We start from the raw sequence: 26,076 nt of genomic DNA, 5'->3' as shown, positions 1-26,076 counted from the left end.
TGGGATGGTGGGTTCAGAGTGAGATGGTATGTTCAGCACCGAATCAGATAGAAAATCTGTCCGGGTAAAATTTTTGCTTTCTGTATTGTTTCTCATCTCGTACATGAACTGGGCATTTCTATCTGGACTAACGATGCAGCCCCCCGAAAAAATACTTTGTTACCTAATTTCGTTTTCTCATGACACTTCAAGCAATTCGTGGCTAAACTGTAAGTAAAACAATGTTAGGTCCGTAGCTCGCTATTGGTAACAGACCAACTGTCACTTGGGATCAAAGTCTCCGCGAGACTGAAGAATGAGTGTCATCAATATCATGTGTAGTTGCAGGAAAAAGCTTCTGTGATTATATTTAATGGCCAAAGCAAATACCGATCACATTATAGGATGTTTTACCCGAACGTCCAAGGTTATCACTCAATTGAAGAAATCCTCCCTCCATGACTAGCAGCTCACCGGTTTCTTGTTTTGCGGCTCTAGCCTAATTCAGATGGCAAAACAACAGTAGGAGGCGTAATCACCCGTTGCTTGCTTTGTCATACATGTCTACCTGTATGCCAAAATAAGCACGTGATCGCATTGGACACTAGAAAAAGTCACTAAGAAACACGGAATTGTCCAACTTGACCATTCATTTGCGTTATTGGTGGTTTTGTAGACGATCTGGCCCACTGCGCATCGGCTGCGCACAAGGTTCTATATTTTACAAACCTGTATATTGACACTTACTTGCATTCTATTCATTTGCAGTTAAGGCAGCTGGTCTTCGGTCGACTTTTCAACTTAACTGATTTTTTTCTCATAAACCGTTTAGACCAAATTATGCCTTATTTTGATGAGAACACTATATTAGAAGCACACTAGTCGAGTGTGAACCTGGTGATCTAGGCTTTGGTTCTTGAGAAAAGTTCAGTGAGCTGCCAACAGCGCCAAAGCATTGCGTTATGCATGTGGTGAATCTATTGCGGCTTTCGAATTGATTGCCTAGACTTATGGCCGGCTCCATTCTTGTACTACATGCAGCCCCATAATATTTTATGCGATAGCCCCCAAATGGAACAAACATTGACTTCTTTGGTGCCTGAACAAACTTTGTGCATCCGTTCTTCTGCGTCACTATACCGCACCCTCAGCATGCACTCCGTGAACAGCAACACAAACCCCGGGAATGCTAACCGAGCATGTGTAGAGCCCGACACCCAAAGGACGTGAACATGAAGACACTCACCAAACTAGTGGAGTGCAAAGTCACCAAAGGCCTTTACGCTACGAAAGTCAAACACATGCTCCAACTGAGCCTGGGCTAATGGTGGCAGGAATATCTGTGGGCATTTTCCAAAGTTTGTACAGGAAGACGGAGTTGGTTCGCGAGGTACATTCATGCAACCAATGTACGTTTTTTGAGTAGCATGCATTTGATTGAGCCACCGGTGGATGTCTTCCAACCAAGTGGTTGATCAATGGGCCTTGTCTATGGTGACAGACATGCGGCACACAGTCCACTGCGCCACGGCATGAATGGCACGCCAGCGTCGGATACCATGGTGACCTGAGACCCTGAGTCCCATCCATTGGGATGTTTGCCATGATTAAGTCATACGATTGCTGCATTTCTACAACACTTGCATCCATTTCTTGCGCATTTGAGCAATTTCGAATGGGCATCACAAAGAAGGTATGCTTTAAGTTTTAGTTGCAATTTCTACCTTGATGATTTATTCTATAGAACTATGGAGTTTTGTGTGATGCTCGTGTTGCTTTATAGAGTAAATGTAATGGATCAAGGGCCTTTTTAGGGCACGATTTTTGAATGGATTAGTTCAAAGCCACTTCTTGAGGCCATCCCCCAAGACGAGAAATCGCCGCGCGTGCAGTTTCTTAGCCTTTGCGACAGCCACAGACAACACTGATAACACTGATAACCTGGCTCAATATAACCACATTCTGCACTTCCTGAGCGGTACTATGTTTTCACTGTTAAGTCTTTAATGCAGTTAGGGTGGTAATGGCTTCGCAGGCGGACACACAGTCTGATGCAGCCGGACCATTTTTTGTCCCCAGATGTGCCATTGGTCATTGACGATAGTTCGTTATCAGTGATTGTTGTACCTGCAAGAGCGCATAGCTAACATTTTCGAACGATAATCAACTGAAACAGCTGATCTGTGACTTAGCCCACTGATGCTGTTCAGTCACACTAACAGCAAACTCTTCTAAAAGCATTTACAAAAGTAGCAATCGTAAGGCAGTTGATATGTGGATAAAGATCCCGTCGAGTTGTGGTTCCTCACAATGCCCTTTGCACTGCGCATTACGTAAGGGCCACCACATGTCCATGCTATCTTCCAAGTCTTGCAAGGAGCTAAGAAATCTGCCCATTTTTTCGTAAAGCACAACATTGGCAAGCATTTAAGAGAAGAACGGCGTGGAAGAGAGAGAGAGAGAGAGAAGAGAGAGAGAGAGAAGAGAGAGAGAGAGAGAGAGAGAGAGACAGAGAGAGAGAGAGAGAGAGAGAGAGAGAGAGAGAGAGAGAGAGGAGAGGATAGAGAGAGAGGAGGGAGAGAAGAGAGGAGAGAGAGAGAGGAGGAGAGAAGAGAGAGAGAGAGAGAGAGAGAGAGAGAGAAGAGAGAGAGAGAGAGAGAGAGAGAGAGACGAGAAGAGAGAGAGAGAGAGAGAAGAGAGAGGAGAGAGAGAGAGTAGAGAGAGACGAGAGATGAGAGATGAGAGGCAGAGGAGATGCACGAGAGAGAGAGAGAGAGAGAGAGAAGAAGAGAGAGAGAGAGAGAGAGAGAGAGAGGAGAGAGAGAGAGAGAGAGAGAGAGAGAGAGAGAGAGAGAGAGCTGGCCTGGAAACCCTGCAGACAATCGGCTGTATTCACCAACGACTACTATTGGTGAGTTTTTGTACATGCCACTTCCCTCCTACGCCTTTTTTAAATCTAGACGCATGGCATAAGTCATAAAATGTTGGATATCAGCCCCCACGCGGTGACAGAAAATGCTGGATAATGCTATACTGTCCGCTGGGTCCAGCAAAAGTGAAATAGTGGGCGTGCTTTCGCAGGACCGGTCCGCTACAGCGGATGATGAAGTCATGACACGGCAGACGGGCGGTGGTATGAGGCACCGGCTGGGACCGCACTGAGGTGTCGCACTTCCCCGTTAGATTACACCTACCAGTACATCCACAACCACCTGCAGATCATGTGTTCCTCCCAGCAGGCCCAGCAATCACGCCAAAGCGGCGTCAGTGAACCGGCTCAGAGGTCACGTCCGCATCACCGGTGCCGCTTAGCATTCGAGGCGGCTCCCTTGGCTCAAATGGAATCGAATCTCCACATCCACTTCATTTCTGTTCGTCAATCCCCTAAGCGTCAAATTTCATTTTATGGCCCCGGGGGCTAGAATTTTCGCGGACGTGACTGACCTGGGGCGGTCCTCCGTCAAACATAGCGCCCTGTTGTCCAGCCATTACCGATCTCTTCAAACACGGCTGTTAAAGGAGTCACCACTGGCCCAGCTGATGTATTTTTCAATCTCGGGCGAGGACATTGACTGTTGCACAGAGAATTTCAATTTGTCCTTTGTTCGTGGCCGGCGGCGAAGGCGGCCGCGACGCCGCACTTACGCGGGCGCAGAGCCCCCACCGGCCGGCCAATGAAACGCCCCGGCGGCCCGGTTGACTGGGTCAGAGATGCACCGGTGCCAGCCGCGGCAGAACGGCGCGCCGCGCGACCGACGCGTAACCATGGCGACTGGCGCGCTCCCAGCCGGCTGCTCCCTGCTGGCGCTGCTGCTTGGTGAGTACGCCAGTATAGGGCCGCGAGGAGGGCGCCAGGCGATTCGTACGTATAAACGGGGGATGGGGTGTTCCAAGCTTTAAAATGGGCTTGACCCTCCACCACCTATACGAACTTTTGTATACTCCCGAAAGCCGTAATGATAATTAACTTGAATTTCCGATTTACCCCATGTGCTCCCAAAAAACTCCACTTTGTGCATACCATTGTCCATGCCTCACCATGGTAACACAAGCCGCCGTTTCGTCTTTGTGTTGCGCCTTCGACGGCACCGGACGTTGGTGGGGACTTATTATGGACTTAAGTGTGCACGTTTTAAGTTATAATGTTTGTGTAACTTATGCATTTTATACAGCAATCGGGGAGATGAACAGAGCTTTATGTTTGCCTTGAATAAGATATTCCTGCCCCAGCCACGCAAGTGAGTAAACTTAGTGACATCAGCAAATAAATCAACAGCGTCATAAGTTTTGCCCAAACAGCCAATGATCGAGAGCAGGGCTTCGCTGGTAGTGCGGGTATGCCGCACAGTTTATGTTGCAGCCTTCAAGCATTGGGCGGAATCGCTCTGGTGCCAGCTGCTGGCCTGCCGCTGTAAGCATGCCAACGCTAGCGGTCACTAGATCCTGGCGACCTGTACCAGTGCATGCATGGGCGCGGAAGCCATCGTGGCAAGAACTTTGGCAGGTCAAGGGCCCAACGTTTTGAGAAATTTAACACGTGCAGCTTTTGGTGGTACACCCGGGAGTGTAGTTTCCGATTCATTTAAAGGGGAAGGGGGCTGCAGCCCCCCAACCTTGAAAAGAAAGTAGATCAAATCTGGGGAGGGCACGTTTTTTTCTTTATTTTGTGGGTAGCTTTGGGTGTTTTTCCACGCTCAGCCTGCTCCCAGCAGTGTTGTGGTATACGTCAAATAAAATCGAATTGTCTCCACCCCCTCCTCCAAGTCCTGGACGGGGTCATGCATTGATAACACAAACATGCCGGTAAATTCTAGCTTTTTGTTTAGCACACAATGGAACCATACACAGGTGTCCCACTGCGTTCATTACATCTCCTGTACGTTTAGCTTTGCGTGGCCTAACACTGTGATACGCATGAATACAATGCATGCATGTAAAGCATATAATGCACGGTGATGCCAACGCTTGGATAATGCCATGAATGCACATGGGTAAGTGTTTTGACCACGCTCTGGTGTCATAATGCCCAATCACGATCCGAGCCATGCTGGCGGTCGTCTCTGCGACCAGCGTCTGGGACCAGCGTCATGAAGTCCTCAGCACTAACCAGCTCAATTGGGAGATTAACAGTCCAGCCACGACCGCTCCAACTTAGCGACCCTGCTGCGCGAGCGCGCCGACATCGCAAGTGACGCGCGTAAACCCGCCGCCTGGCCGTGAACGTCAGCAGCAGGCTTAGCGCCGCACACCGCTGTAGCTACAAGACCACCCTGCGCTGGGGCGTGCGCTTATTCTCGTCGCGGCTGGCTAGTTTTCGGGCAGGTCCTATGGACTTAACCAACAGGCTTGGCCTCGGGGGGGGGGGGGGGAGTATACTGGGCAAGGTCCGGACACCTTCGTGGGATTAATCATCAGGCGTGAATGGGCGATCATGGAAAAGTACATCGAAAACCTCGGAGTCCCTCTCAGCTTTTGAGGCGTGGCGCAGCATTGCGTTAAGTCTGTTGTCACATTGGCAGATGCCGTGCTGAATCCGCCTCGTGTCCATGGTCTCAATTACTTAAAGGTAAAGCACGTGGTGCAGGGACCATGTAAACGTCGTTTTTCAGGTAAACATGTGACAAGTAGCAGCTTCAACAGCAGCTAGCAGGCCTAATAGGCTAAGCATTTGGTGAGAATCACCTTTACAGGAGCAGCTAAGATGTGTGATGTCCTGAAAGTATGCAAAGTTACGAACATGCAGGTGGATCATGATTCACATAGCATGCGCATTGAATAGGAACATGAATGCACTTACGCAACATTTTAAATGCTGCAACCATTTCAACATGTAACCGTTCTCCGTGAACGTCGCATTATGGCAAATATTACCGAATAGACCGAAACCAACGCATCATAATTGAAGTGCAGTGTACACTGCCGCGTAATTCTGCTGTTTGATGCGCGAATCAATGCCTCAATGCATTTGTTATTTGTGCAGTGATGCAAGAGGACTACCTCAGTCAGTCGGCTTTCACGCAGCTGTTTTGGAAACATTATAGCACAACTGAGCAACTACGCATCCTCTATTTAAGTTACGCCAGACAAGAGAAGATACGATAAGTCAGATACATAAACCTATCAACGTGCAAGAGAACTACATAACTAGATAGCAGCATGCTAAGATAAGCGACGTTCTGTGTCAAGTTCAGCCCAGCGGCTATGTTCAACAACTCACCCTATCTGAAAGCCTTAGATTTAACTTTAAAAATCCGTTCTCGGGTCGCTGCCCGGCACCGAGCAACGAGGCAGGAGATGAGGGATTGTTCAGGTTCACAGGCGGGAGATGGGCGATTGCTCAGGTTCAGAGCTTAAGTTGTGTTAAGCCGATTAAACAAGCACCATTCCCTTCCTCGTAATTCCATCAGTCTTCAGATGCCGTGCTGAAACCACTCAGATCTATTCATGGCACAGAAGTTCTCGTTCATTACGCTCCATCGCCGAGAGCGCAGTGATCTGGCTCTGGGGTTTACTTCGGAGGCCTTAGGCGCTCTGGGTCCTCAGACGAGGCCCTGTCCTTGTTGAAGGGTCGAGCGTACCGATACCCTGTCCCTGTTGAAGCGGCCGAGCCTACCGAGGCCCTGTCCTTGTTGAAGGGGCCGAGCCCACCGAGACACCGTCCCTGTTGAAGGGGCCGAGCCTACGGAGACCCTGTCCCTGTCGAAGGACCGAGCCTATGGAGACCTTGTCCCTGTTGATGTGGGCGAGCTTTCCAAACACGTTTTTGAATGTTACTCGCTTTTTATTTACAGTGGGGTTTTCAACATATGAAAAGCTTGTCACCTTTCGAGTGACGTTTCTTTGCTCATGTGATTAACTAAATTAAGCATGCTGAGTTCAAACCTCTTATGCCGTATTAACTACCCTCACTATACCAGGAGGTATTGGTTTAACAGGGTTATAGTGATAAACAACGATCGTATTGGTGTTGCTAAACATTTAGAGCTGCGCTTATCCTCAAGAGTGACAAGGGTTCAGACAGGGTAAACAAAATGTAGCACTGGAAAAGCAAGAGTAAAGCATATGAATTCTCCCCTATCCCAAAGAAAAAAAACAAACAAACAAATGGACTACATGCATTTGATGCGCTCGTCGTTTAGCACTTTGACGTCGTTTAACCAATACCTTCCGGTACATTGATGGTCGTTAGCTGAGCATAGGAACTTTGAACTCATAATGCCGAAAAACCGGGAGCTGAAATCCTTTCGTTCTCATGTGAAAATTAAACATGCTCGATTCGGCTTGTAGAGCCAGATTTTAGGTTCTTCCCCAGACGGCCAGACTTCCAGTTGAAGCGGCTACTTTTGTGAAAGGCTGCCATCCCTGTCCGTCACTATCACAAATGCGTGTTCTCGCACAACACTTTTTCTACGTTTTTTGCTCACTTGTAGCCAAAGAATTGTTTAGTAGACTTCGCGGCTAAACTAATCTTGTTATTAATCTCATGAGAGTTCATCATGCTTTAGTTCGGAAAACGTGTGTGGTTCAATATTAGCGTTTCGATTTAGCGGAGCCCTTGCGACTTCGGCTTCAGTGCATGCCATGACCGCATCGGCCCCACTGACTGTCAGCAGAGCCCAGGCCTCTCCGGTACACATGCGGCAAAGCCGCGCAGGGCCGTTCAAGCCGTGTAAACTTATGATCGCCGCCATACTTTAAAGTGGAACAGTGCTGTCTACAGACAGCTTTGACCATTACGAATCTTACGAATATGTGTTTGTATATATATATGACTAAACGGCAGCATGCTTTGGGTAACCTAGATGGACTTTACAGCGGCATGCACGGTACGTGTCACCTATTGCAGAACACCATGCACATGCGACAGATGCCGTGACCACGCCATTTAAGCGCCTGCGCGAGGCTCTGTGTCGCGTCTAACAAAGATTCCACGTCGTTCCGGGCGCAAGAATCGGAGCTGCGGCGGTTGCTGGACCTTTATCAGCCACATTGCTTCTGTATTCTTGTACCAACCTCCTTTCCTCTGCAGTCCGCTTAGTGCATTACTCCGTCGTTTGACAGACTCTTTTCTGTTGATGCTGCACAGAACTAAAATAAGTGTTCTTCGTCCCTATGATCCCAATGGAAAGGGTGCTCCAAATAATGAATCTTGAGAGCGACATTTGCAATCTGAAATCACGGCGCTTAAACTCTTCAACGACGAACAGCTTTCAGAAGTGCAATGCGGCGAAGAGCTCATTAAGACTGGGTTTCCCACACCCTTCCAGGCTTTGTTAGCGTCCACATATGTTAATGAGCCGCTCCTTACTTCACTCTCCACACTGCCACAGCATAGCCAAAATGCTTTCACATATTGCTTATGTTTCCCTGCTGAGCAGTGGCTGGTCTGATGAGCGGTGAACTGATGGCCAGTTTTGAGCGGTGACTGGTTTGATGAGCGGTGCACTGATGGCCAGTTTTGAGCGGTGACTGGTCTGATGAGCGGTGAACTAATGGCCAGTTTTGAGCGGTGACTGGTCTGATGAGCGGCGAGTTGATGGCCTCTTCGTTTAGTTCTGCTTTAAATATTCGGCTCATTTTCGTCGACTACCAGTCTTTCAAACCGACCACGTCTCCGCTCACCGGGCCTGACTATGGCGAAGCTGGCCTCATTGTCCCGTCGATCACAGCTGGATTTGTATCCCGGCGATGTCAGGCTGAATAAAGCTGCTGCTTTCTTTGATTTAGCGCCCTCACCTCTCCGTTCATGTCAGACATATGATGACAAACTTTCATCACCACCCCCACCAATACCAGACCCAGAAATCCTAGTTTGACCCATCCCAGTCAAAGCCATTCCAGTCCAAACCATCCCAGTCAAAGTCATTCCAGTCCAAACCATCACAATACGAGCAATCCCAGTACGAGCAATCCCAGTCCCACCAACCTCAGACGGCAATCCCAGTCCCACCAACCCCAGACGGCAATCCCAGTCCCACCCACTCCAAACGGGCAATGCCAGTCCCGCCAACCCCAGACGGGCAACGCCAGTCCCACCAACCCCAGACGGGCAATCCCAGTCCCACCAACCCCAGACGGGCAATCCCAGTCCCACCAACCCCAGACGGGCAATGCCAGTCCCACCAACCCCAGACGGGCAATGCCAGTCCCACCAACCCCAGACGGGCAATCCCAGTCCCACCAACCCCAGACGGGCAACGCCAGTCCCACCAACCCCAGACGGGCAATCCCAGTCCCACCAACCCCAGACGGGCAATCCCAGTCCCAGCGATCGCAGTCCGAGCGATCCCAGTGCAATATTAGAGGCAATTACGTTGCAATTCCCTGTAAGGCGCCATTCGTCACAGCTTACTCAACGAGTAAAAAACAGCATGTTCTACAAACACGTATGCATTTCATTTTACATCACATTCGCATGTCAAAATCGGCGATAGAATTGCTGGTCCCCTGGCGCAAGATGACGTTCCATCTTTAGCAAAAAATTGGTACGTGAATGTTTTTGAAATTTGAATAGCTATTCACGCCACAAGATCGCACGCTTTGCAGAACAAGTATCATGCACGTAATACGACATATACAATAGATGGATGCAAGGTACAACGGAAGCCAGACCGTGTCTTCATTGCCGAATATGTTTGCGATACCATCCAAAGGTGACGCCCGCTTTCAAAAACAGTCTTTAGCCACAGCTAGGGTAGGCAACTATGGTGCAATTACCAACTGCGCAATGGAAGCTTCATTTACGTCGTGTATAACGATCTGTTGTGCACGTACCACAGCGTAAAGTCGGTACAACCCGTGGGCACAAACTTCACATCGGGACATGGTGATGCGAAAACTGGACGAAGGAAAAGCGTTATGTGCGTTACTCTTCACTGGAGTTCTTCCCAGCAGCGCGTGGTTTCGCGAAATGAACTGAGTGCTGAACAGTGAAAAATGATGCAACCAACGCTCAAAATATGCCAACAGAGTTTATCCTCCGATTTCGAACACTTCCTTTAAGTTGAGAGGCTGGTCCCTATTGGGAGGGGGAAGGGGTGGTGACATGAAAAATTCACGCCCCCCTCCCGCAATTGAAGCAGGAACCTCCACCCCCGTTTCCCAGACTCGCGCCGTCCGTATTTCACGTCTCGCTGCGACGCTGCAGGGGGCGGGGCTGCCGAGTGGAGCCCGTGCAGCACCCGAAATGAGCACAGAACTGCGCAGCAGGTGGCGGGCAGCAAGGAGAGGTCCCAGAGCACCGACAGCACGGCATCAGCGGGCAGTGCGGTCCAGGACAGCACGCGGCTCTACAGAGCGCACCTACCGCTCCGATCCAAAATAAGGGAACATTGGTTCAGCTGCAGCGGTCAACTGAACAGGCGTCCCTGGATCACGTGGCGTGGGACGTTACTGACTGCCAGGTGACCGGCTGGATCACGTGGCGCGCGACGTCACTGACGGCCAGGTGACCAGCTGGATCACGTGGCGCGCGACGTTACTGACGGCCAGGTGGCCGGGTGGATCACGTGACGTGCGACGTTACTGACGGCCAGGTGGCCGGCCGACACACGCATGACGCCGAAACTGTCTCACGAGATTGAAGTTGATGCCACGTGCCATGGCCGCTGATTCGGATGAGCATGATCTCCAATTGATGCCATGGTTTTTTCAATGCAGTGAATTCACCGATTTTCGTCTGCATTCCAAATAGGCAATTTGGTACATGGTTAAGTGATGTGGCACGCTGTGCTTTTAGGGGTTTGATCAGGAAGATACAATAGTTTGTTCAAGTTGAAAGCACTATGTTAGGGCCATAGAGATAAACGACAGATGGGATGCTACTTTGACAGCGTTAGTTGATCGTTCCACCGGTACGTACCGGGCGCAGGTAACCCCACGCCGTCCATGGGCGAATGCTCGGGCAGGATTGGCAGCCGGAATGGCCGCCAGGACTCCCAGCTGACGGCGACGGCGTGATGCTGGTGCGAGATGGGCCTAGTGTGCCTGAGGACTCCCAGTCGGATTCCCAGTCGGATTCCCAGTCGGAACGGCCGCCAGGACTCCCAGCTGACGGCGACGGCGTGATGCTGGTGCGAGATGGGCCTAGCGTACCGGAGGAAGCAGTGAACACAGATAGAGAGAGAGATAGACGTCTGCTCGGTCGCCGTGTATGATGCGATGAAATCGTGTCAAATGTTGAAGTATCACAAATCTAAAAGCCATTTTAAGCGTTGTGGTTTCAAATCGCGCCCTTTGGGATTTCCGTACAACTCATGGCTTACACGATCATTGATGTTCACGGGAACAGCGGCTGCCGTGGTGAAGTGAGCTTGAGGTGACCGTCACTGACAGTCACTGACCGCGGCAGCTGTGAAGGCGTGGTGCCACCGCCGATGGAAGCACCGAGATGAGCCTGAGGTGGCCGTCGCCGACAGTCACTGACCGCGGCAGCTGTGAAGGCGTGGTGCCACCGCCGATGGAAGCACCGGGGTGAGCTTGAGGTGACCGTCACTGACAGTCACTGACCGCGGCAGCTGTGAAGGCCGGGTGCCACCGCCGATGGAAGCACCGGGATGAGCTTGAGGTGACCGTCGCCGACAGTTACTGACCGCGGCAGCTGTGAAGGCCGGGTGCCACCGCCGATGGAAGCGCCGGGGTGAGCTTGAGGTGACCGTCACTGACAGTCACTGACCGCGGCAGCTGTGAGGGCGTGGTGCCACCGCCGATGGAAGCACCGGGATGAGCTTGAGGTGACCGTCGCCGACAGTCACTGACCACGGCAGCTGTGAAGGCCGGGTGCCACCGCCGATGGAAGCGCCGGGGTGAGCTTGAGGTGACCGTCACTGACAGTCACTGACCGCGGCAGCTCTGAAGGCCGGGCGCCACCGCCGATGGAAGCGCCGGGGTGAGCTTGAGGTGACCGTCACTGACAGTCACTGACCGCGACAGCTGTGAGGGCCGGGCGCCACCGCCGATGGACGCGCCGGGGTGAGCTTGAGGTGACCGTCACTGATAGTCACTGACCGCGGCAGCTGTGAAGGCCGGGTGCCACAGCCGATGGAAGCGCCGGGCGCGGGCGCTAGGGCTATGGGAGGAGGGCTTCGGATGAGCATTAGGATTTGAGGTTCAAGTAGATTGAAATAGATTCCAATCTTTGCGTGGGTAGGTTGGAACTTTGACGTCGTACAGTTCCCACTTGCAAGCAAATTCAATTGATTTCTGGATGACAGCTCCCAGTTTTTGTTTTGTTTTTTGCAGTGATGATCGCTGTCCTCTGAAAAATCAAACTAAGTAATCACATTTTCTGCTCTTTGCCGCATGCGTGCGATCTGATCCGCGCACCCACAGCTAGTGGGAAACCCATACGTTCTCCGAAATGGAACGCATTTGTTTAACTTTTGGCCGGTATTAAAGACGTCAAGCAAAGCTCCTTGACACCACCGGCCCCCTGACGTCGCGCTGTGGAGCTGAGGGCAGCGGAGGTGTCCAGAGATGGCCGCGGGGTCAGAGACCTGCGAGGAGACCTGACCACCGGCCCTCATCTCCGCAGCTCCCTGACGTCAGAGACCTGCGAAGAGAAAACGATAAGCAGCAGGGGGCGGTCTAATACGGACATGATGCCGTCTGAAATGTTCACGCTCGGTTATCGCGGCATGAAGGAGTGCGTGCTCGTTAACAACGATAGTGCCAATAAATTATTGCACGTGAGTTACGGAGCTATATTTTCTGGGCCGATAGCAACCAGGATGGCTGGAAATGAATTTTTCAGAGGAATATTCGAAGAAATTAAGACTTTAGTTTGTGAGCAAGCCACTGGCGGTAACCGATGAATCCGCTGATAGCGGGCGGCGTGGAAACACCGTTTCATTAACCGAGCTCTATATCATCAATATCTGCTCAAAGCACACAAAACCACGTGTCGATATGCTCCACATTAGATGAGAAGACCATCTCCACAAGTTATTTGTTGCTACAGGGCGTGGTGTCGTAAATGTTGACGTGCACGTCTGAAATAGTTCGATTTTCAGGGAAAAATAATGAGAGCCGTGAGATCGATTCATGGTTGATGGTCACAGTTTGTGCCGGTGAGGTGGGACGCTGCGACGATGTAGGCTGAACCGGTTTATTAGGAAAACACGGCAGATACACGCCACAGATCCTGTTTTGGTAATTGAATTCTTGGGTTGGCCAGCATTGATCATTTCAAAGTCGTGAGACTCATGAGATCGATGAAGTGGTCAATACTGCAGTCAGTCTGGACCAGCTTCACATCGAACCCTCTACTGTACAGGGAGTACAAACCAGGGGTGCGCGGGCTCGGGCGGCCTTCTCCACCAAGACGGCCCGGTGAGATGGGGCGTCTCTAGAGTGCATGGAGACGGGTCGAGAAAAAGAGCCGACGCGCCACAGACTGACACGCCGAGGACGGAACGCGCCTCGCCGAAGACGGCGTAAGAGGCGCGAGAGAGCAGTGTCCCCGAGACTCGGCAAACCCAGTCGGATTCTCTTATTTAGCGAGTGGATGTCTCCCCACCATTCTGTGAGGGCATTCCTCTTGCTATTTCAGCAGGCGTTCTCGCACCACCGGCGAATCTTTTCCAGTATCCTGGAGGCTCAGCCACGCTGGGAGTGGTGACAGCTCTGTGAAATGGCTGGCGACAGTCACCTCCAACCCACCTGCATTTACGAGTCAGTCTTGTATGCGGTAATCTGACGGACCAAAGAAAGGACGTCCAGGCGCTTTTCTAAAAAAGGAATAAGGTACATATTATGTTACAACGTGAAGTGTTTTTAAGGCGCTTGGTATGACAACACCACTATTAAAGTGGAAAGGCTTCGGTAGATCTAATACGACCACTGCATGATATCTTGGATGATATCATGGTATCATGGATGTGATATCATATGATATGATGATATCATATATGATATCATGATATCTTGTCTTGGCTGATATCCTCAGTTCATACGACTTACTGCAGTGTACGATGAGCTTTTTATTAAATGAGCTGGGTACAACACATTCCTTCTTTGAAGTTTATCTGGACCCCGTTACGAAGTTTTATGTGCTTGTAGCGGGCGGTCGCAGAAACAGCCGGATGACTGACCGCAACGCAGCTCATCTCTTCGATTCAGAAGTTGTTGGGTCATGCTTTTAGGGCCCTTCATATGCCAGTTGTGGAATTAAACACAAGAACAGATAAAGGAGGGCAGGTAAAAATACAAGGGTAGATCAAACTTCTTCGCCTGCCACCATCCGCTAAGTGGAGAGCTGGTCGCGCGACCTTCGTTGTGTCTTAGATTCCGTTGCCTCTCTGAAGGTTTCCCAACCCACGTGACCGGAGTCACCGTGGGTGGGGGGGGGGGGGGAGGTACCCGTCCCCAATATCTCAAATTTGAGTGCGAGCTGTGACGCTGCACGGGAAGAATGGAACAGAAATATCTCCGTTCCTGCAATCATTAGCCGTTGTCACCACCTCTAATCACCAAAATTGATGCACGCCGTACCGTCAAAGGTAGGTTTCTAAAACTAAACGCCTTCCACGACACAACAGACTTCTATGAAACATTCTCGTTCTTGGCCAACCGTGTCCCAGCCACTGTGGACCAGGTGTCCGTTTATCTGTTTATCTGTTTATCGTCTGCTCTGTGCTTCTCGACTAAGGAGTGAGTCAGAAGGGGGAAGGAGGCACGAGGTATGCCCCTTGCGCTAAGCCAAGAGGATTATGTTTGATGCTGGAGTTCGGAGAAAATTTGACATTTGCCCCCTCCCTTTGTCCCCGAAGAAAACTCTCGCCACGTGCGTGCCCTGGACCAGCCATTCTCTTCCAGCCAGTTCCAGTGCCGGCTGAAATCCGGCTGCTAAGCCTTCCCAGCGCCCGCCGTCAGTGCGGTCCCCGGTCCGGTGTTTTCGGTCGGTCCTGCCGGCCGGGCACGATCGCCACACTGCCGGCCGCCGTGTTTCGCCACATGTGCAGCGGCGCGCCGCCGGGGCGCCGGCCCGGCCGGGCGAGGTGCCGCTGCGTCGGCGGTTTGCGGCGGGCCGGCGGCGGCGGCGGCGGCGGCGGCGGGCTGGCACGCTGCTTAGCTCAGCGCCCGGCGCCGCCGGCTGCAGGAAGCGTGGCTCACAACAGGCGCCCCTGCGGTGGCGGGCGACGGCGGGGCGCCGCTGGGGCGCTGCACGGGCGGCGCTGCAGAACGGGGCCATGGGTCACACTACAGTCCCGACACCATCCTTTGAACCATTCACACCCTCGAGGGTGTAAACATTCTCCCGGTATGGTTGCGTTGTCCAGGGTCAGTTCCCACCGCATGCGGGAGCAGTATCCTGGATGCCAGAAGGCCACGACGGGCAAGACTTCGTCGCTTCCCGCCGCTGGTGGGTTTCGAACTAGGCATGATCCGGCCGCGTGGTCCCATGCGGTGTACCGTCCAGCGCTCCACTGGTCGTGCAAGGGAGTCTTTCGCTCCTAACGGACCATGTAGTCGCCAATGTCTGACGCCTCGCGGTGGAATGGCAGAATTCGTTTAGGTCGCACAGCATTGACCTCGCGTCGCAGGCCGGCACCAAAGTATAATGAGGTACCTTCACGCATGCAGTTTGGAAGGCTGCAGCCCACAGAGTTATCTAAGCAGTTCAACAAATGTCAGGCACGTAAAATGCGTGCAGAAATTCGGATGGGGTAGTTTGAGAAACATGAGATGCGCTCGGGCCACACTGGTAGTTTACAGAACTTGCTTTTCTACCGAAGCATTTGCACACACTACACTGATGTCGCCATTCATTCTGGTCCTGTTCATTTAGCGTAGAAATCACGCAGGGGCGTTTCCTGGTCATGCAAAACAAGTATACATGTTTGTATAGCATACACAAGTATACAAACAAGTTATGCATAACAAACATCAAACTGATGTTTGAATTACGGTTTACATTCACGTATCTGCTAAATGCGTTAACATCCCAGACTCCCTTTAATAATGTTGTCTTCGTTTGTCGTCTGTCGGCCGGACTCCGGCGCCCCTGGTGACGTCTGTCGGCCGGGCTCCGGCGCCCCTGTTGACGTCTGTCGGCCGGATTCTGGCGCCCCTGTTGACGTCTGTCAGCAGGACTCCGGCGCACCTGGTGACGTCTGTCGGCCGGACTCCGGCGCCCCTGGTGACGTCTGTCGGCCGGACTCCGGCGCCCCTGGTGACGTCTATCGGCCGGACTCCGGCACCCCTGTTGGCGTCTGTCAGCCGGACTCCGGCGCTCCTGACGCCGTCTACCAGCCGGACTCCGGCACCCCTGACGTCGCCGTCCGTCTGCAGGGACGCTGCTGCCGCTCGCGGGTCGCGGCCTGAACGCCGAGTCCGGCCCGACCGCCGGAGACCCGTTCCTCTGTCAGGACCCGAGCCGGCGCGACCTGCTGCTGCCCGCCAGTCGGCTCTGCGATGGCTTGTTTGACTGCCTGGGCGACGTGGACGAGACCAACTGCACTGCCTGCGGGCGAGGAGGTCAGCAGTCGCGGCCGACCAGTAGTGGCCAAGCGCATGGGTGTGTTTAACGCTGTTCTCTTTGGTGGATTTTCCATCTCTCTCTCCCCCCCCCTCTCTCTCTCTCTCTCTCTCTCTCTCTCTCTCTCTCTCTCTCTCTCTCTCTCTCTCTCTCTCTCTCTCTCTCTCTCTCTCTCTCTCTCTCTCCCTCTCTCTCTCGCTCGCTCGCTCGCTCGCTCGCTCGCCCGCTCTCGCCCCCTCTTGAATATTTACATCAACCCTCTCGCTGTTAAACGGAAATCATAAAAACATCGTTAGAAAGCATTCTGTGTTTTCCCAAAGCTAGTGGTGTCCAGTGATTTCTATGGAACTCCACCCCTGGGGTCAGGCGGTCAAACGTCGGAGCAGCTCTGCTTGGCTGGCAGCAGCCGCTGGATGCTGCTCGATAGAATGGCTTACAGTCGCTGCGGCTGTTAGCCGGATCAAGTTTACACAGAGTAGGGCACGTGTCGCCGACAAAGATGATCCAGAACTAGAAACAGTTACATTAGTATTTGTTCACGAAAACTGTGAACGAATATGGACAAACAAGCATCATGTTTCATTGAAAGTTATAGCCATTCACCTTTGAGCACCATGACATGCATGGCGGCATCTATAAGTTGGTGTTGAACACGAGACGCAGCAACCAAAGCCAATAAATGACGACTGAAACCAAAACATTAAGCCTTACACAAACCCCTGTATCCCCGTGCCACCTTTTCAGGGTATTTAAAACAGGGATCAGTTCTAAGCATAAAAAGTAACTATAGAAAATATAGCTGATAATCAACATCGACAACCAAAACCGCAGGCGGGGATTTAAAACATATTCAAGAATATTCGGTATAACGCCAAATTTAGACTTAGCAATGACTAGTTTAACCTGCAATGGTGTACCACGCCTGTGTCCCAAACATGCACATTTTTGTTTATTTTACTATATACTTTCCAAACTGATGAAGCCGAAGTGGTTGGCCGTGCTCCCGTATTTGCGAGTGTGCCCAAGATCCCCGTTGATCTGATGTTGCACTGCATTCAGTGTTTTCGTTTCTTCAGGGTTATGTTCAGTGTGACACTTTGGGTTGAAAGCGGTGGCAAGTCTGACGATCCCATTGGTTTCCCCATATTTGCCGCGATAGCCAATAACAGCAGCATTAATAGCAGCAGCAATAATAGCAGCAGGTTTCGCGTACGCTTTGCCGGCTGGCAAGGGCGAAGATCACATCTGTTCCCTCGAGGAGAGGACATGGCTACACCACACATCCACGACCACATTGTTATGCAATGTTAGGTTTGGAGAGAATTAACGAACGTGTTTTCGAACGATGGATGTATGCTCTTTGGCTGTTTGGCCGTAAAATTGCATACTTTCAGAAGGTTGCATTTGCGAACACCAACATTTAAACGACCCTTTTTGCAATACGTATGCAACGACCCCTGTCGCGTATCGACAGCAGCTGGTGGCTGGCGCAGCAGCCTGCCCCGCCTGCACGCACCTGGGGAGCACCCGAGCTCCAGACCCCCCCCCCCCCCCTGCCTCTTCCGCCGCCCATCACATCACCCTGCCCTGTCCGCCCCCCCCCCCCCCATCACATTACCCTGTCCCGTCCGCTCCCCTCCCATCACATCCCCCTGCCCCGTCTGCCGCCCATCACACAATCGAGCGGCGACATGTGGCAAACTGCAGTTGGCTGCATAAACAACGGGCAGGTGAGCTGCAGGCAGGCCTCCGCTGGGGCTGCGACGCCGCTCGTGATGCAAGCTGTGCAGCAGGTGGGCGCGGCCGCACCGGGGGCTCAGTTATCTGTACTAATGTGGCGTCGCGGCACCTCGTCGCTCGCAGTAGCATCGACGGACAGCAGCTCAGCTATGCTCATCCTCGCGCCAGCTGTTCAGATAGCCACGCCCAACTGGTCGAACTCCGAGCTGGTCAAATCCACGAGCAAACCCGGCTCGGGATGAGCCCGGAGCCGTAAGAGGGCTCAGTCATGTTTACCCCGGGGCCGTAAGAGCGCTTGGTTGTGTGTACCCCAGGGCGTAGGAGCGCTCGGCCATGTTTACCCCGGGGCGTAGGAGCGCTCGGCCATGTTTACCCCGGGGCCATAAAGCGTTCGGTCATGTTTACCCCGGGACGTAGGAGTGCTCGGTCATGTGCCGCTCACTCGGCCCCCAGTCTGGTCCAACGAAACTGCAGCACAAGGCTTCACCACGTAGCCATGCGAGCCGACCGAAAGATCCAGTATCGCCTCAGTTGTCTCAGCCTCCAGCGCACCCCCTGGTCGACTTACCCAGCCACCCGACAAGGAAGAGGAAGAACGGACAATGCAGCCCCGAGTCTGATACGCCGCGCTTTCGCGGTCATTATCTGGAAGGAGAGCCCCGTTTAACAACTCAAAGAAAGGTTTGCAAGGATTTTGTCAAATCCCTCCGGTTGGAAGTAGGTAAGGAAGTGTTGATGCCCGCACTCAGGATCTGCACGGGATTGTCAAGAGTGGTGCTGCCCATGTCATATGCACTGGTCGATTTTGAGAGAACGCTAAGCTTATCATCGCCACGGAACTTCTGCGGGGTGTTGGTACTCATTCAATGGTGCGTGTTTCGCGAGCTGATTTGCATCGTGCAGCTGTCAGCTGTCATGCCAGGGAAGGCCGCGATTCCCCTCTTGGCACATTCGGGAACACTTTAACGAAAGGAAAGCCTCTTCAACAAGTGGACCTCACGCAGGAGGATACATTACCATGTCGCTATCGCTGTGGCAATGGTCGTATTATTTCTAATAACCAAGTGGCCAGATTGTGTATTCAACCATAACAGTCCTATGAGACGGTGCTAGTTTGATGCGCGTACAGTATTCAACGACGTGCATCTAACGCTAAGACTAGCAATTATTTTCATTACCAGGGTTGTACAAATGACAGAGCTTTAAGTACTTTTGTGGATATCTATCATTTACGAATTGCGAATGCCGTCGGTTAGCCCGCTTACACATTGCCTTTTACACATGTACACCATCCTGGTATCTGTATATATATATATATATATATATATATATATATATATATATACCCGGCACGCATGCTAGTGGTTATACAACGAAAGAATAACTGATAAACAGCCTTGGACGCATACGTGCCGGCACCAATTGAGCGCTTGGAGGCTGGAATAACAATACCGCTCTAACCGAAAGATGCGGTGCATTTCTTCTTTTCTACTTGAGTAATTTCCGACCGACCAAATTTACTTACCCTCTCACTAAATCAAGCACCCAGATCGCCGCCAGGTGCGACCACCCAGTTTCTGCATTAAGCCCTTCGAAAATTTGCGCCACGTCTCGGATTTATGGACCCAGGATAACCAGCCACTCGCATCATGGAAGTGTATCGTTTTGAGCTGGGTCTTTCCGCAGGCGCCGCGCAGTCCGGCGGAAATACGGCCGAATAAAGGCGGCGCGCCGCCACGGCCACGACGCTCGCTCTCTTGACCGGAGCCAATTTGTTTTATTCATTCAATTTTGCAAAGATCGCCTGCAGATCCACGGCTTCTGTTCCATTTGCTTTAACTGTTGAAGGGAGCGCGGCGGCGGTCGTAACTCGCCCCGCCGGCACCGGTCGGCCGCGCCGCCTCCAAATGCCTGCTAACCGGCCCTGCGCGGCGCCGAGCGAGCCTCCGGCACCGAGCGGGGCAGGAGGTGTGCGGGGCGTCCTTTCCCCGGCGCGCACCGTCGGAAGCCATCCCGGCCCAGCACCGGCCGTGCGTAATCAGCTGTGTCAACGTGATTACGGCCGCGGCCATAAGTTGCGGCCGGCCCCGGCGGCGTATTGTGCTGTCGGCGTCCGCGGGGAGCGGCGGGAGGTCGCCGCCAGACCGGCTGCACGACCGCCGCGTCCAGACGCCCGCTCGCTGCGTGGCGCCCGGGCCGAATTTATGCGCCCGCCGGCCATTAGGTGTGTTCCGGCGCTGTCCCTGGTGACGTCACACGGTGTGGCGGGCCGTGCCCGACGCCCGGGCGCCGGCCCGACCCCTTTGTGGAGGCGCCGGCGCCACATCGGCCGCCGCTGCGTCCCCTCTAAGTGGCCGACCGCCCCATAACCGGGCCGCATATTCGCCGAATGACTTGATTAGACGGCGCCCCTAAGGCTGATCCCTTCTTTAAGCGTCAAATCAGCGCGAAGCTGGCGGCCACAATTCAGCTGTTGCCGTCGCCGTCGATAACGGGGGCGACGCGGCGCGAGGCGCGCGGGTTAGCCGGGGTCCTCCGCGCGTCGCGCCGCGCGGAATGCTGAAATATGGACCTGATTAGCACGTTATCCCGCGTCAGAGCCCGACGAAGGTGGCGGTGATGGAGTTTTGCGGCGTGCAGTGGCTGGGCTGAGTTTGGTATGAACCAGTGCTATCGGCCTGGGAGATGCTGCAGGGCCCGCGGTTTCGACATAGCTGCTGCCATCTGTTCTCGTGAGTGTGGGTTGCAAGCAAGTTATGATTTGCCTTTCTTTGCAATCTGGTTTCATTTAGATTCTGTTCCATGATTTGTAGGCATGTGAGGCAGGCTAACTGGCGCTCAGATGGCCACGGGACCATGAAGCGCACGCTACGCGTGCCCTTTCGCGCCTCAAACTGTTCAGGTCAGGTGTAAGCTCTATCCTCATGGATGAAAAGCAAGCAAAGGATGGTGGCGAAAAACAATTTGGAGAAGCTCGCGAGACTAACATATCCACGGCGCTCGGCTAGGCGGCCCAGTAAGTGCCGCTGAATACTTACCACCGCTATGTGCGTCGTTGTGAACCACGGGCGATTTTATGAGCATTGCGAACGTTGGCCATTGGTTCCGCCGCGGGCTGCCGTTCAGGCCCGGCCGCAGTCAGCGTTCCCGCGTCGGTCAGAAGTGGCCGGGCGGACGCTGCGAGAGTGCTGGTGTCCGTCTAACGCGCCGACGGCCGAGAGCGGTGCGAGAGGGGTCGGCGGCGGCTCGGCGCCAGCTCGCGGCTGCCGGCTCCGACTCCGGTCGGTCGCCGTCGATGCCGTCCATTGATTGGCGCACTTGTCGCTGTGATGGTCTGATCGGCGCCTGCTGCTAAGCTGCAGCGGAACCTGAGCACGTGCTGAGCACCGGACGCCGGGAGCGGGCGAGTCAGGCCAGGTCATGTTACCGGAACCGGCGGCGGGTCAGGTCACTGGTGGCATAAGGTAGGGTCAGATTGGATGATTGGCTGCTGTCGATTTGTTTTCATTGCGTTGGTATCAATATCGTGCGATGCATGTTCGAAACCAATGGTCTTCTCGTCAGAACCGAATGAAATCATAGCAGAGTGGTTGTCGCAAGACCTCTATTGTGTGTTATTCCACCATGCGTGGCGGAGCCGAACCATGAGTAGCGATGGCCAGGTGCCACAGCCGCGTGCGTGATGCTGAACGCGTCTTGATTGCGGCATAGGAACACACGAAACCGCGGCCGCTGGGCATTATTTTTTACATCGCTGGACAGCATGTCCATCGTGTTCAGCGGCCAACGGATGCGCCCTCACCTGCCAGAGTACAGATGCGCACGAAAACAAACTCCGATGCGTGAGCATTGCTCGCGTGGTGGTCGCATGTGTACATCCAGGGGCTTACGCATGCACCGGCAATGCCAGGGGGAGGGGGGCGAATCCCAAAAACAAATCCATTTAGAACATGCTTAGTGGCTGCGAATGAGCGAAAATACTTGCGTGGCTTAAAACGACATTGCACGTTCCAGGTTTGTTTAAATTTACTCGCGTACCGTGTCAACCACTGCGCGTCTGAGAAACCAGAAGTACGGGGTTCGATTCTTTGCGGTACCCGCCGTTCCTGCCAAGATGAGAGGCAGGCGGCGCCACATGGCCTTAGCAGCTGGGTGCGGGCGTCGTGTGCGCGAGAATGATCGTCGTAAAGTAATGCTTCCGAATCCGAATATCTTTCTAAATTCATTCGTACCGTTCAAAGATAAAACTAGGCGTATCCGTGTTACAAGTTTGAGGTTGTACTGCGAGCAGATTAACAGTTACAGCAACACGAAAATGGAGATTCTATCTTTACTTCTTCAGCTCCACCAGATAATTCCAGCACCGCCTCGCGGCGCTGTAAGGTCATTCCATTATTATCAATCTAAAAATCTCGCGGATAAAATATACACCTGGAATATCTTGCATGTATTATTTGATGTCCTAAATCATTCAAAGGTGCTTCTTTCAAATGCGTCATCATTTTCGTCCAGCTGTCTCCACAGCTTAATGTTAGCCGTGAGGTCGACGGTGCGCGGCCTATGAAGACTGCAACGCCTGGCGCCAAGTTTTTGTTGCCAAGAAATGCGAGCGCACATGCTCAAAATAAGTTGCATCACTCATCTTTTTTGACTGAATTTTAAACACCTCAAAACAAAAATGGGTTACCTATGTTAACACGAATTGTAGACCCATTTTATCGCCAATCTACATTTGCGCGATTCTTGATATCTCTGTACAACCCAGATTAAAATTCTGACGACACCTTTGAGTTTTATCGACTGGATCATTGTAAAATGAAGAACGCCGAGGATTTATGTCATTCAGCCGTTTACGCATGATTTTTTTCAGTTTATTGATTATAAACTTTATGCAGGATTGGTCTCGCGGTGGCCTCTAGCCTTATTTCGGTCATATCAGATAAAAATTATAACGTATATACATGCATACATGCATACATACGCACACATACATACCACACACACACACACACACACACCACACACACACACACACACACACACACACACACACACACACACACACACACACACACACACACACACACACACATATATATATATATATATATATATATATATATATATATATAGATAGATAGATAGATAGATAGATAGATAGATAGATAGATAGATAGATAGATAGATAGATAGATAGATAGATAGATAGATAGATAGATAGATAGATAGATAGATAGATAGATAGATAGATAGATAGATAGATAGGTATATAGATAGATAGATGTACATAGACTACGTCACCCATGCTCCTTGTTTTCGATAAAACGTGGATGCCAAGAGAAAAACACATTGCCCCCCACAGGAAGACAGCAGGTTCATTGAAACCTCATCCGATCAGAGGCCGCTATCAAATCCTGTAGGCCCCACAGTCTATTGCCAGACCCTACCAGTACCTAGAGCATCTCTGCTGGACACAACGCGCAGCTACCATAGGGTCGACACCATGCCCCTGTGCTACACACACGCATGCACGCACGCACGCGCGGCTCTGACCTGACCTCGGTGGATCATGCTGGATGTTACCGGTCTGTCCATTCCTGCTCCTGCAGGCCGGTTCCTGTCCACTCCGGCTCTTACAGACCCCGACCAGCCCGGACTGGTCCTTTGCGTGACGCCCTGACGCTGACAGGTCTCTCACATGCTCCCGACCAGCCCACATCAGGTCATGGTGTAGCTAAATGTGCCAACTGGTTCCAACTTTTTTGAAATTCCAAAAATTTTATTTGTCTAAGCTGGAAATTGGACGGACAGAGAAAAAAAATATTTCGAATTTTTTGGACAGCTGATATCGTCATGTAATGCCGCGAATAGATATGCATCTCAAGTGATTTATTTCAGGCACACCTTGCAAGCTACGATCGTTTTCCTTCTTTTCATTTGGCTTGAGCGAGAGAGTGGAGTGGCGCAATTAGTGACTGTAGTTATTGATTGTATGTGGTAGCTATCTAATACAAGAATTTGAAATTTTGGGGCATCCTAATTTTTGGGCACTTTTTGTACAAGCACCTGATCCATTCTTGGACTTTGGACTGGACTTTGGACAGGAACTTCCAGAAAACGGCACTTGCGATCCTGATCCGAACGGACGCTACGCCGGCCCCAGACCAGCCGGCATCAGCCCATGGCGTGAGGGCGGCGTGCCTAGCCGGGCTGCTCGCCTAATGCACGGCCGGCCGACCCGACACCGCGTGAGTCAGCGCCGCCGCGTGGCGTGCAGTGACGCCGGCTGCTCACCAGGGCGCACATAAAAGCACACATGCGCGCCGCCAGCGTCGGCCATCAAAGGCGGCTGTAAACCGTCGGCGGGGGAGGCGCCGCGTCAGGCGAGCCCGTCCGCAGGCGACCGCCGCGCGGCGAGCGGCGGCGGCGCGGCCTCAGAATGAGCCCGGCATACCTCCTCGCTGCATGAGACGTGGTTTCTCTGTTTTCTCAGTCATAGGGACACTGAACCCGGCGAAATGCGGCCACTCACTTGGTGGTATGTGAGTGAGTACGTCCATTTCATGAGTATATAAACCGAAAATGTCTTGTTTTAGTTTCAGAAGTCTTCAATACTGAATCATTGAAAACGTCATTTAGCATGCAAATTACTCAGACACATTTGCTCCTGCCTTGATTTGCTTAGGTTTATGTAGCCGAGCGGAGCCATCACATGACACTTCTTGAAGCAAGCAGCGATGTCGGAGTGGAGAGCTCAGATTTCGGGTCCGCACGTAACCGGCACTATGTTATTTAGGGTGCACGCCGCCAAGAAAACTCTAAAAACTAATAAGCAATGATTTTGCCCATTTCGCCAGATAAACAGCATAGTTTCTGAGAATAAAAGTGGTCTCATATATTTACCTCACAACCATAAAACGGAGCAAAATAAGAACGCTGCATGTGTGTTGATGGCATGCATAGTTCATAATGACGGAAGTCGTCGCGTACCTTTATCTTGCACAGACATGTGGCTGGTTCCCAATTACTCTTTCGTAAAAGGAGATCCTGGATCTTGATTCTTGCTAATTCTTTCGGCAAAAATCCTAAACCTCATTTCCTGATTCCTCATTTCCACTAATTCTGTCGTCAAAGCAATGCCCTGGGCCTTAGTTTTGTCTGGCTCTTTCGACAAAACACGACTCTGGATCCTCGTTCCCACCAGATCTCTTTGGTTTTATGGTTAGCTTCTTAGCAGATCTGTCTACAGTCTGTTTGGATTGTGTCCATGTGTGTAATTTTGGGTGTTTATTTTGATTTATAATTAGGTTGATTAGTCAATTTTTATGATTGCTTCTTAAACAGATGTGTCTATAATCTGATGTGTCTAATCATTGGTGTCTATATTAATTTCTGTAAGCGCCTTCCTCCTCCCAATGCTGATTTCCCTCCAATGTGGATTCAGCCCGCGAATACTTTTTGTTGGAATGCATTACAATAGGAACTCGGATCACAAAAAAGCCTACAACGCATGGGCATTGTTTGATGCTATTACTAGCATGATCCTAAAACAAAACACTATTTCATCAATGTTTGTTGTCTCAACACAAAGGAGGCTAAATCCAAACAGGAGCACTTTGGGTCAGGGGTGGTTGGCGAGGGAAGGCTGTCACGCTATCGGTCCTTCCCCCAATTTATCCCCTCCAATCACTGCCCACAATCCAAACGTGAATGCCTGCCATTTGAGAGTGTCATCTGAATGGTTCACATATTTGCAATAAAAATGTTGAAAGTCACACACTACAGACATGTCAAACAATCGGCATGTACTGATACCACCACTGCAACTAATACAGCATTGTTGTCACCTGAGGAGGATTGCCTAACATTCACAAATGGGC

General features: G+C 51.8%; 1 protein-coding gene across 1 annotated transcript in view; it reads left to right on the top strand.

The window, feature by feature from the left end:
- Positions 1 to 3,744: 3,744 nt before the first annotated feature.
- Positions 3,745 to 26,076, top strand: part of LOC119103127 (low-density lipoprotein receptor-like) — a 59,880-nt gene continuing 37,548 nt past the window's right edge. Inside the window, exons 1-2 of the mRNA XM_037226578.1 lie at positions 3,745 to 3,796; positions 16,270 to 16,455. Of these exons, the coding sequence (XP_037082473.1) occupies positions 3,745 to 3,796; positions 16,270 to 16,455 (238 nt within the window). The remainder of the gene's footprint in view (positions 3,797 to 16,269; positions 16,456 to 26,076) is intronic.

This window comes from Pollicipes pollicipes, unplaced genomic scaffold (genome assembly GCF_011947565.3).
Source record: "Pollicipes pollicipes isolate AB1234 unplaced genomic scaffold, Ppol_2.1 Scaffold_5724;HRSCAF=6776_pilon_pilon_pilon, whole genome shotgun sequence".
NCBI classification, from domain to species: Eukaryota; Metazoa; Arthropoda; class Thecostraca; order Pollicipedomorpha; family Pollicipedidae; genus Pollicipes; species Pollicipes pollicipes.
Note: the sequence above shows the minus strand (reverse complement) of the source record. Positions and strands in the feature narration are given on the sequence as shown.